The 12,925-nt window shown below is 30.5% G+C and overlaps 1 protein-coding gene across 1 annotated transcript in view; it reads left to right on the top strand.

Annotated features, from left to right (window-relative positions):
* Positions 1-12,925, top strand: part of LOC143065315 (dynein heavy chain domain-containing protein 1-like) — a 106,664-nt gene that overhangs the window by 57,772 nt on the left and 35,967 nt on the right. Inside the window, exons 53-67 of the mRNA XM_076238822.1 lie at positions 2,058-2,223; positions 2,456-2,682; positions 3,903-4,068; positions 4,241-4,430; positions 4,951-5,049; positions 5,234-5,450; positions 5,705-5,836; positions 6,230-6,408; positions 6,834-7,017; positions 7,497-7,676; positions 8,019-8,134; positions 8,465-8,717; positions 9,190-9,339; positions 10,426-10,494; positions 11,992-12,024. Coding sequence (XP_076094937.1) covers positions 2,058-2,223; positions 2,456-2,682; positions 3,903-4,068; positions 4,241-4,430; positions 4,951-5,049; positions 5,234-5,450; positions 5,705-5,836; positions 6,230-6,408; positions 6,834-7,017; positions 7,497-7,676; positions 8,019-8,134; positions 8,465-8,717; positions 9,190-9,339; positions 10,426-10,494; positions 11,992-12,024 — 2,361 coding nt within the window. The remainder of the gene's footprint in view (positions 1-2,057; positions 2,224-2,455; positions 2,683-3,902; positions 4,069-4,240; positions 4,431-4,950; positions 5,050-5,233; positions 5,451-5,704; positions 5,837-6,229; positions 6,409-6,833; positions 7,018-7,496; positions 7,677-8,018; positions 8,135-8,464; positions 8,718-9,189; positions 9,340-10,425; positions 10,495-11,991; positions 12,025-12,925) is intronic.

The following is a 12,925-nucleotide window of genomic DNA, read 5'->3' as shown; positions in this document are numbered from 1 at the left end:
AAACATTAACAGAAGTTCTATCTTTTCGTTATGACTACCCCACATATTTTTTATTAGAGGTTTCCTACATGATTTAGGGTTTTATATATAATATTTATTGAGAAAAAGATGACTTTATATTTAGAACGTAACGGACATAAACAGGCACGTGTGTGGCCACCATTGGAAGGTACAGTGACTAGTTAGTTATTGTGTAAATCAACCATAGCATGCTATTTTTAGCTTCAGCCACTATTAGGAAGCCATCTTTTATGAGCTTCATTCTAATGTGTTTATCACCTAATGAGATACTCTTCTTTAGTACTCATTTTTTATTTTTAGGAAATTTTCAAACTTACACCTTCTTACTAGATTTCAGTTTAGCTAATAGAGTAAAATTGTATTAAGCTTACTTGCATTAGTTCTTTTAAATCCATGAAGATTTGAGATTTTTCTTGAGACATATTTGTGGAACCAGATATCCTGAAATTCTGATAGCTGCTTGGTTTGCACAGTAATAAGTGAAATTAGTAATGTTTATATTTTATTACAATTCAGTTTAGTTTTAGTTATATTAGAAGTTGTTGTATATATTTATATAATGTAGAATGATGCTATATTTGAATTAAAAAAATATATGAGAAAGGACAGTATTAAGGTACTTTCTTATTTCAATAAAAAATATTTACTTTTACTAAACTTTCACCAGATTTTTTTTGTTTACCAAATACAAGGGGTATCATTTGTGAGAAATGGCTCACAGCTCAACTTTAACTTATTTCTAGGAAAACTTATATTGAAAAGGAAAGTGCAGATTATTTTATTTTATGTGGCAGTGGTTTTTCTGTAGATAACATTTCACCAAAATAATTGAAATTTTATTTATCATCTAGTTTAAACTTACATATAGAAACCTTTCCTTTAAATGATTTTTAACCGGATTTTTGTGTCAAAAATGTCGGTTATTGATTTGGGGATGTACGGGGGCCGGGCGGGTGGGTGGGCACGCTCGGCAACCAAATGTTGTCCGTGCATTTACTCATGAAGCGTTCAACCAAACCTTTTAAAATTTTAATATGTTGTTACTGACAACAAAATGGAGGTCAAGTTCAATAATGATGATTTTGACTTTTACCGTTCAGGAGTTACGGTTCTTGAAAGTTTAAAAAATGTTGTGTCCGTGCATTTACTCATGAACCGTTCAACCAAACCTTTTAAAATTTTAATATGTTGTTACTGACAACATAACGGAGGTGAAGTTCAATAATGAGGATTTTTACTTTTAACGTTCAGGAGTTACGGTTCTTGAAAGTTTAAAAAATGTCGTGTCCGTGCATTTACTCATGAACCAGTCAACCAAACCTTTTAAAATTTTAATATGTTGTTACTGACAACAAAATGGAGGTCAAGTTCAATAATGACGATTTTGACTTTTACCGTTCAGGAGTTACGGTTCTTGAAAGTTTAAACAGGTCAAGCTTGATTTTTGCCTTTCCATTTGAAAACCATACAATTCATTCATTTTTTTAGATATTTTCAAAATCCTAGGTAGGTGGACTTAGTAATTTTTTCTTACTTTATGCATTAAGGGCACACAGTTTGTCCTGCTAGAGGGTCATTTTCTATCTGCTTTATATGTTGTTATTGTTGACAACATGGAAGTCAAGTTTGATATTGATAATCATAAATTTTACCTATTAGGAGTTTTGGTCCTTGTAATATTGATAAATGCCAGAACACAAATAAATGTTAAAGAATCCGGTTTACTGTCATTTTGACAGCTCTTGTTATTTCAATCAGTTTATCTTATTTGTTAGTTTATTATTGTTGTAAATAAGTGATAAGCCTCTACACCTAAGTTTTATATTATTAAAAGACATTTTATCTGATTTTGAAACTGCCTTTGTGAAATTCTCTCAACATAATAATGCCTTTTTCAAAGGGAAAAAAATAGTTTCATGGACAATATATAGTCATTATAGACGAATGCATATTTTATTGAATGCATTTTGCTATGTATCTGATTATCGATAAAGCAGTCAGTATTTTCTGAGGTAACATGTAATTTTTCTTTCCAGATACAACAGCACTGATTTATGAGACAAATTATCTATCTGATGCCTCTCCAGCAACTCTGGCTCGTTGTGTTATTATAAACTTTGGTTCTGACACTGTGCATTGGAATTCATTGTTTGAATCCTGGAGAACAACTGCTAAGTCAAGATGGGTCCTGACCTCAGCAGCGTATGTTTTCTCTATGTTATTAGAATGCATTTATTTAATCATTTAATTTCTTATTTAGTTCATCAGATCAGTTAAAAGGTAATACAAAATAAAATGGGGTAAAAGAAAAACCATTAATGTTCAAAAGTCTATTGTTTAAGAAAAAACAAAAAATTTCTGGGTAAGTATTTTAAAGATATAAATTGATAGTCTATGAGGTTTTTTATTTATATACATTGCATTTTTTGTTTAGATTTAAAGTATGGGAAGAGTTAGGCAGAGACATATTTCCTCCAACATTAAAGTTTCTTAAGAATGAATGTTGTTCAGCTCTAATGACAGATGTTGGTTCCGTATCAGACGAAGTAAACACAGGGATACAGGAAATCAGTTCATTCCTAAAGATCTTATCAGTTCTATTAGATAAAATGTTTCTCAGGGATGATTTTGAGAAGAAACAGAAGTCTATGGAACAGGATGGTATGGAAATAGTTACAATATTATCCTTTTATTTGCTTTAATAAAATGGAACTTGGTGGTATGGAAATAGTTACAATGTTATCTTTTATTTTTGCTTTAATAAAATGGAACATGATGGTGTGAAAATAGTTCCAATATTATCTTTTATCTTTGCTTTAATAAAATGGAACATGGTGGTATGGAAATAGTTACAATATTATCCTTTATTTTTGCTTTAATAAAATGGAACATGATGGTGTGAAAATAGTTCCAATATTATCCTTTATCTTTGCTTTAATAAAATGGAACATGATGGTGTGAAAATAGTTCCAATATTATCCCTTATCTTTGCTTTAATAAAATGGAACATGATGGTGTGAAAATAGTTCCAATATTATCCTTTATCTTTGCTTTAATAAAATGGAACATGATGGTGTGAAAATAGTTCCAATATTATCTTTTATCTTTGCTTTAATAAAATGGAACTTGATGGTGTGAAAATAGTTCCAATATTATCCTTTATCTTTGCTTTAATAAAATGGAACTTGATGGTGTGAAAAGAGTTCCAATATTATCCTTTATCTTTGCTTTAATAAAATGGAACATGATGGTGTGAAAATAGTTCCAATATTATCTATTATCTTTGCTTTAATAAAATGGAACTTGATGGTGTGAAAATAGTTCCAATATTATTTATCTTTGCTTTAATAATACTACTACTAAACTTTGACATATTTTGGTCTAGTTTTCTTATAGAAACAGAAATAAGATATAAAAAAAAGGTATTGAGTAAATGTCTGTGGCAACCTGACATAAAAATGAACATGTAAAGGTCGGCATATGATGATCATTGATGAAAACACAAGATTTTATAAATCATAAAACTTAAAATGTACTATTGCTCAATTAAGGTATGAAACACGGATTTTGTGATTGGTTAGCACAAGTAGTACTCAAGTGTTCTGCCACTTAACAAGCTGTAGTACTGGGAAGATTACAAAAACAAATTCAACAGTCAAACAAATATTATACACCGAATAGTTTCAGCAGACGAATATAGCAACAAGTTATGATGCTACTAACTCAAGCATACATGTTGCTAGTTCAAATTGATTTAAAATATATTGAATAATAAAGTAATGCATATTATGCCTTTAAAAGGGGTATGTCTTGAACTGTCTTGCATCTGAAGAAAAGAAATTACTTAAAAATTAGTATGTTTTACCTTTGTTTATTTAAAGATGATAATCGTAAAACTCCAAGCAGTATGGCACCGTCTCGACAGGCAACCAGCCGTATGACAAGTAGTTCTCAAATAGAGCACCTCTTACCAAATTATTTGGAAATTCTGAAAGGAATGTTTGCATTTTCCTACATCTGGAGCTTTGGAGGACATATACATGAAAGGTGATTTAAAATGTCTGACATTTTGTATTAATTATGTTGGATTTCAGCTCTTCTGCTGTGAAATGGAAAATGAAAAAAAAATTGCAATCCATATTACTGTATAAACATCACAATTTAGGAAATTTTTATACTTATTTTTACATCTACGAGTTTATTTGTTTTTTTATGACAGATTCAAGGATAAATTCAGCAAGTTTTCCCATGATGCCATGTACAGAGCAACACATCCTATTCGTATCCCTTTCCCAGCGACTGTCTTTGACTATTGTTTAGACGAAACCACAGGCACATTCTTGAGATGGGGAGAGAAACAACAAGAAAGGTCTAAGATTTTAGCAGGAGGCTATATGATAACTCCTGATGTAAGTTACTTGGTTTTTTGCTTACAAAGTAACTGAAACAATATATCAAGATTTTTAAACAAACAAATCAATAAGTGTATAGCTATTACCACCGAGAATCAGAAGGACAAACAATCAAATTATAAAATCCACTTTACAATAGAAAAAAATATTAATGAACCATAACCTATGTTTTGACTTCAAATGTCTAATATACTTTAAAGCCTTCTTGTGATTTTGTCGGACTTCTATTATAATGAATGCTCAACCTTGTTTCAATAATTTGAGTTTCTGGACATTCTGTTTAGATCATAACCAAACTTTGGAACAACCATTCTTGATTATTAGTCCATAGTTTGAAGATTTAAATCACAACAGTTTTAAATTGATAAAAATCTTGATTCTGGATGATATCGTTTGAATCATACATTGAACTAATATCAAGGTGTCAAATATTTAGAATTTGGTAACAATTTAGGGAATTTTATGTTAAATCAATCTTTAACTTTTAATATCAAAATAAACATGAATTACTTTGTAGGTTGAGAAGTATAATTACTTAATAGAACTGATGCTGAATGCTCAACACCCTGTGTTACTGACAGGACTACCAGGTGTTGGCAAGACTACTCTAATACAGGTAATTATTATGAATAAGTTGAAATAATAATTGATTACAGACAAATATTTTGGCACAGTAAATGGCCTATGTTAGGGTTCATCATTTCATATTGCAAAACAAAGATTAACACTTACAAAGTCAATTGTTATATGGAAATCTTTGTCACATATTATGTTCTTTTCATTTCCTATCTGTATTGTAGAATACTGTGTTGTCTAAGCAGACCAGTACCAATATCCTGATGTCCAGAGGTATGACCAGTTCAATCTTCCAGAATACAATGGTATCACATATCTTAGAACTAAAACATAAGATAGCTAACAGCCTACCAACCTCAGGAGTAACTGCTGGACGAGGAAAACATACACATCTGTTCTACATAGATGATCTTAATACAGCACCTACCAATGTTGAAGGAGGTAAGTGTCTTTTATAAGCTTGTTAGTAGTTATTCATTTCATTAAAGTTTATTGTCATTATTGTTCTAAACTTCCAGAGATTTACTGATTAATTTTTTTAAGCCTTGTCATAGGAAGCAATGAAGTTAATTATCATTTAGCTGTTTAAAAATCTCTTACAATGAATTACCATTGAAACATTTTAAAGGAATTTTCCAATTTTTGTTGAAGTTCAATATGTTTTTCTTTCATGTTATACTTCTTTCTGTATACAGGGTATCAGCCACCTTTGGAATTGTTACGTCAAATATTAACTCAACGCGGATGTTATGACAGACAGAGAAAAGAATTCCAGGACATGGAAGAGGCCATGTTTTTAGCTTCTACAACGCCACCTAGTGTAGCAGGTAAACTTTTTTGACTCTTGAAAGTTGAAATATTATTCACTGGACTACAGTATAATGGACAATGGAAGCAGCTGTTTTGGAAAGGGATTTTATTGTATCTTTTGTTGTTCTGCATTTGAGGTTAATAAAAGGTCAATAATTCTAATTTGTTTATCATTTTGTGGAATGTTCTGTAATTAGAAATTACTCAACCAAACTTTGCCAATAGAAATTGACAAAGTCATAGGATGTTTTGTTCAAAAAGAAGTTTGTAAATTCTCCAATGCTAAATGGATTCATGGAATTTTTTGTTCATTTCTTTTTGCATATGACCTATTGGTTTATTTTTAAGTTGCCATAAAAGGGATGTTTTTTAGAGTATATCTGTATATCTAAATGTATTTATTCATACAGGGTATGGATTAGGGAAAGCAAGTCATGTGATGTCGACTAGACTGACACGCCTCTTTGTCAATCTAACCGTGTTTACTCCTGCACCTGAAACCCTCCTCAGTATGCATGGTAGAGCATTACAGAACTGGCTAGAAGAATTTCCCACATATAGTGTAGAGCACCATTTTGAATTTGCCAGGGTATGTTACCAATAGTTTATTTACTGTTGTCTCATCTGCAATTGTACCACATCTCATTATTATTATATTATTGTAGAAACTTATAAAACTGTGTATTGCTTAGATCTTTGTATATTTATAAAACTATAAAGTTGAAAAAGTTAGCAGATATTTCTATGTCCAGAATAAGTATTCTGTTAAAGTGTATAGCGTTGTGCATTTACAAAAAGTATGTAAATTTACACAAAGAAAAGACTTTCTAATGAACTTTTAAAGAAACTTATTTTTCATTTAACTTATAGAGAAAAAGACATTCTGGTTGATAATAAAAATAATAACAGGTTTTAATACTTATCTTTATATTGAAATCTGTTCGCTCACTTTATTTTTTTATTTATTTAGCATTGACAATGTTATTTTAGATAAATAAAAATTATATGTTTTAGGCAATGACTTTAGGATTGCTGGACCTGTATGGTCGTATAAAGGAAAAGCTCCGGCCTACACCAACCAATGCCCATTATTTATTTAGCTTGCATGATGTGGCCAGAGTTGTTCATGGTATTCTATTGATGTCACCAAGGTCAAGGTCAAGGAAAATGTTGAGAAAGAAAAAGGATGGAGATTCAAGTAGGATAATTTTTTCATTAATTTGATAAACTCCTTGGACATTGCTTTCAGTAATAACTTGTAAAAAGAGTAGAAAATGGTATACAATTGTATTTCAAGAAATTTATACATACTATTATAATATATACATATATACCAGCAGCTGATTACTAACCTGGGTAATCAGTGGAATATAACAGGATACATCAAGAAAAGCTTGGTTTCTTGGTGTAACAAGCATATTTGGTGAATAAATATATAATATTATTAAAAAAAAAAGAAGAAGAAAGAAATATGATCAAGATCATTAAAATGTTTTTAAAAAATCTATGATAAAATTTGAGCTATGAATATTTTACACTGTTCATATACATGACAACTTTATAATAAGATAGACAAATTTTGGCCCACTTCTGACTAGAATTGTTGTATGACATGTACAATGTATGTATGTAAATTGCAATGGAGAATTTTGAGAAAAGATTTGTGTTATTCCTCAGGAAGCAGTAGAGTATCCCGACAGACATCATGGTCAGAGTCCAAGTCTCGGACAGTCAGTGGAGCCAGCGGTGGATATGTTATAGAGGGAGGGTCATCTGCTCCTATGATGAAGGTCATAGGTCAACTCTGGTGTCATGAATGTACTAGGATGTTTGCTGACCGACTTGTTTCTCCTGATGGTGGGTTGAACCTCAAAGTTTTGTTTTGCTACTTTATGCAGAAGAAACTTTGTAAATTCTTAAATTTTGATAAGCTGCTTAAAGACAAACTAATTTGTTATTGTGAGTTCAAGGTTATTTGTAATATTCATACTTCATGTCAATGTAAGTATGACCGAGGCCATACAGATATATTGTTTGTAGTAATATTTAAATGAAGTATATTAATATATTCTTGATGTACATAGCTGCATCATTTCTAATATCATATAATGGATTGATAGATACTTAACTATTGTATATATAGATGTCACGTATTGATACAATATAAATAAGATCATATAAATTCTTGATATTTTATAGATTCCAACTGGTTTTCAAAGTCTTTAGAGGAGACAGCTCTGAAATATTTCTGTTTGCCCAGAGATGATCACAAATCAGAGATGGCTGCCATTTCTGAAGAAACTCATTCACAAACTGTAAGTATTAATGAAAAAAATTGTCAAAACACATTTTTGCTTAGTATATGTATCCAATCAAGATAGTTAAATTTACAAAGTTGAAAATTCCAAGCTTGCCAAAACTTTAAAATTTTTATAATTTTAACTATCGAATGTGGCTTGTAATATTATTTTTGGTAAACTACAAAATTGAATATGGGAAGAAAGGTACATTTTTAATTACTTTGAAAAGTGCAAATGAATGAAACGTAAAATTGTGAATCCAATATATCAACTAATTTTTCTCAAAGAACAAAAATTGACATCAATAATTATCTATTAAATATGCATTTAAATATTATATAACAGGGGCGTGGTACTCCCCAGACCACAACCTCTCCACCTATATCAGAACCAGAATCCGAGGAGGAAGATAATGAATTGACTGCTGTAGATGAAGTATCTACAACAAGAGAGAACGATGACCAGACTACCACGTCTTCAGAGAAACTCGTCACACCCATGGATACACCTGTACCTCTAGGAGAATCTACTCATAGAACTGCTGAGTCTACACCCGGGCCAAGGGGAACTCCTGATACTGTAAGGACAAGGGCTTCAGGTAGGTTTATATCAATCTTAAGAGGTGGTCCAAGGGGATCTCCAGATATAGTTAGGACTAGGTCTTCAGGTAGGTTTAGAACATTTTTAAAGGATTTTTTGTTTTAATCAGTCATTGTTTATACTGCTGGGGCCTATGGTTGGTATAAGCAAAATCTGGGTTTAATTTTGTTCTGAAGCATGAGATATTTTAACTGTAATCCTAACTTACAATTTTTTTTTTTTTTTTTATTTTTTTTTAACATATCTAGACCATGTAACATTATTTAGTCCTTATATACAGATGTGAATAGTATATACCATTAAGGTTTTTCAGTACCTTGAGATTATTGATTCCACTTACTGGACAGTTCATGTACTATTTCTTTCCTATTTGTCAATTGCATTACATCAAACTAATAGAATTTGGAAAGAAACAAGGGAACATCAGTCCAGTGCTTTAACCTAATAATTATTGCTTTGACGTTTTCTAGGAGCTGATACAGAGTTAGGAACCAATAGAACAACTAATGCTGATCCTACATCGGAGTCGGAGTATGAGTCAGACCCGTCTGAGGAAAGTGAAAGTAGTGAAGATGATTCAATGGACGAGACAGAAACAGAAACAATAGATACAGCCAGAGGTACTTTATAGTTCAAGGACAAGCATTGTTTATTTTGTTATGGTTATAGCAAAATCAGTAGTTATTTGTGTACAAAGAAGAATTTCTTGACCTTATGTATGGGATATTAGTCATGTAATCCTTCTTTGTAGCCTTGTAATATTAAGAATGCTTAGAACTTGGTAAGGGATGATACATATCAATTTGAAACATTAGATTAGTTTCTATTTTTGTGGTCATTTCAAATCATTTTCTGAATGGCTGTGTGCAATGTTTAACAAACTAATATTGGACAATAAACTATAATTTTTAACCTGTTGTTGTCAGTATGTTACTAGCTTAAGGTTATTCTCTTATATTGTATAAAACAGAGAAATCTTATTTTTAGCTGACCTGCTGAATGAACCTTTGAGATATTTTTTCTTTCCTTTGCATTGTTAGTTTCTCTTTCATAGACTGTCACATGGCACCATAAACCTTCTCTATAAATATTCTCCCTTCAGAACAAATTGTAAGATAAACTTTACCACAATCATGCATTTGATTGATTGATAATCTTAGCTTGATTTATGTCCCCTTGATATAAATTGACACTCTTGAAAGTAAATGTATGACATAGTAGCAACTTTTACTATATATAAAACATAGTGGAAACACTTGAAATCAAAGTTTTTAATGGGCAATTATATATGTTTGTAAATATTTTTAGCTGGTATTTAGGGTCTCTTTGGATTTCTATATTTCCTGTTACTGAGGATTCAGTTATTTTCGTGGGTACCAAATTTCGTGGATTAGGGAAACACTTGGTTCATGGATCTTTATTTTCATGGTTTTGATGCAGTCTACATACACGCCTATAGCATATTTGTCATTCGTGAAACATTAAATTTTGTGGTTTACCTGTAACCACGAAATCCACAAAAATTGGTATCCAACGAATAATAATGAATCCACAGTATATGTTTGATTTATTTGTTCATAATACTTAATTTTTACCATACTTAATACCAAGAGTGTTACTTATATCAAATTTATTTCAACTAATAGTTGTTTGTTAGCTAACACAATAATCTAACCTTAACTGCATGCCTAATCCATGTTTTACAGCTAAAAAAACACCACTTACAGAAGTGTCTAAACAACAATCAGAAAGCAGAGCATCGTCTTATTTTACAGGTATTTTTAACATTCACACAATTTATTCCCAATTACTAGCTATGCTTTTATGTAGATTGATATTTTGATGTCCAGAGTAGTTTGTAGGAAATTTTATATATTTTCATTTTTTTCACAAGGTTAACTGGGCCTTTAGCAAACATAAACCTTTACACCATTGATATTATGATATGGTTTTTGTCGAGCCTTCAACTTTAGTCGAAAAAGCGAGACTAAGCGATCCTACATTCCGTCGTCGTCGGCGGCGTCCACAAATATTCACTCTGTGGTTAAAGTTTTTGAAATTTTAATAACTTTCTTAAACTATACTGAATTTCTACCAAACTTGGACAGAAGCTTGTTTATGATCATAAGAAAGTATCCAGAAGTAAATTTTGTAAAAATAAAATTCCATTTTTTTCGTTTTTTACTTATAAATGGACTTAGTTTTTCTGCAAGGAAACATTACATTCACTCTGTGGTTAAAGTTTTTAAAATTTTGATAACTTTCATAAACTATCCTTGATTTGTACCAAACTTGGACAGAAGCTTGTTTATGATCATAAGATAGTATCAAGAAGAAAATTTTGTAAAAATAAATTTCCACTTTTCCGTATTTTACTTATAAATGGACTTAGATTTTCTGCGAGGAAACATTACATTCACTCTGTGGTTAAAGTTTTTAAAATTTTAATAACTTTCATAAACTATCCTTGATTTGTACCAAACTTGGACAGAAGCTTGTTTATGATCATAAGATAGTATCAAGAAGAAAATTTTGTAAAAATAAATTTCCACTTTTCCCTATTTTACTTATAAATGGACTTAGTTTTTTTGCCAGACACAAAACATTCACTCTGTGGTTTAAGTTTTTAAAATTTTTATAATGTTCTTAAACTATCCTGGATTTCTACCAAACTTAGACAAAAGCTTGTTTCTGATCATAAGATATTATTCAGAAGTAAATTTTTTTTTTACAAAATTTACTTTTTCCATATTTTACTTATAAATGGACTTAGTTTTTCTTCCAGTTAACATTACATACAGTCTGCAGTTAAAGTTTATAAAACATTTATTAGATTCATAAACTATCCTGGATTTTTTACCAAACTTGGAAGCTTCTTTCAATCAAAAGACAGTATCGAGAGGGAAATTTTTATTGATGGTTTTCCTCATTTTTGTTCAGTCTGCGATTAACAGCAAAAGTAGGCGAGACACTGGGTTCCGTGGAACCCTTACGAATTTTTGAAACAAATAAATTATTTAATAGAATCATTGCTTCAAGATTTCTACCTAAGGAACAGTCTTCAAATGAACAACTTGTATATTTCATCTGTAATGTTTTTTAACACCTACTTGCATGAGAAACAAATAACACATAACTAAAAAATGTGTGTAGAAAGTTAACTTTGTAATAGTTTTTACTTAATTAGCTGTTTATACATTTAGTAACATTACTGTTTATGTGATCTAATATGCATGTATATATAATCCTCCATTTTAATTCCATTTTACCAGCCAGTACTCGAATAACAGTCAATACTAACAAAGGTAAGATTGACCTCCCCTTATCTGATTGTAGCTGTTTAACTTCATTTAACCTTTTGGGTAGATATTTTGTAATGCACCTCAATATCACACTCTTGTTGTTAGCATCATCCTTTTTGAAAATGGAAAAGATGAGAGATTATTATTATTGTTTTTGGAGTAAATTATTTATTTTCAGTTCATTTCATGAACGGTTATTTCGTGAAAGTACAAATGATTATTAGTACCGCTATTGTTATAAAAGAATTTAAGTGTACTTGAAGTTCATGAAAATATATTTGAAATTTACCAATAGTGAGAATAAACTTGCACATAAAAGTACTTATATCAAATATAAGTACTAAAATTCTTTAATGAAATTGAGAGACGGTTAAAAGAACAAAAAGACACTACAGATTGAACATTTTATATATCTACCCAGTATACACTACAGTTTGAACATTTTATATATCTACCCAATACACACTACAGATTGAACATTTTATATATCTACCCAATACACACTACAGATTGAACATTTTATATATCTACCCAATAAGATTTCTGTTTAACTGTAGCTGCTAGTGTACCTTCACTGCCATTAGAAACTTCAGAACAGTATTTTGTAATGATATATAATACATTTCTGTTTCCTTAGAAAATAGTTTGAATATTATGAATGGCTAAAACTATATAATGGGAACTTATATTTGTCTATTCTGAATTATAGAACTCAATTCTCATTTTCTCTTTGCTAGAAAACCTTTGTTATAGAATCTGACTCACATCTAGCCTTGATATAATGTGGTGATGATGAATAGAAAACTTCATATTGATATTCCAGAGAAGATTGAAAAAGTTAATTCTTAACTTGTTTTTTCTGGCAAGGATTTTAATTACCTCTTTTTTTCAGATTCTATGTTAA

Source organism: Mytilus galloprovincialis, chromosome 2, assembly GCF_965363235.1.
Source record: "Mytilus galloprovincialis chromosome 2, xbMytGall1.hap1.1, whole genome shotgun sequence".
NCBI lineage: Eukaryota > Metazoa > Mollusca > Bivalvia > Mytilida > Mytilidae > Mytilus > Mytilus galloprovincialis.
This window is presented reverse-complemented; position numbering and strand designations above follow the sequence as displayed.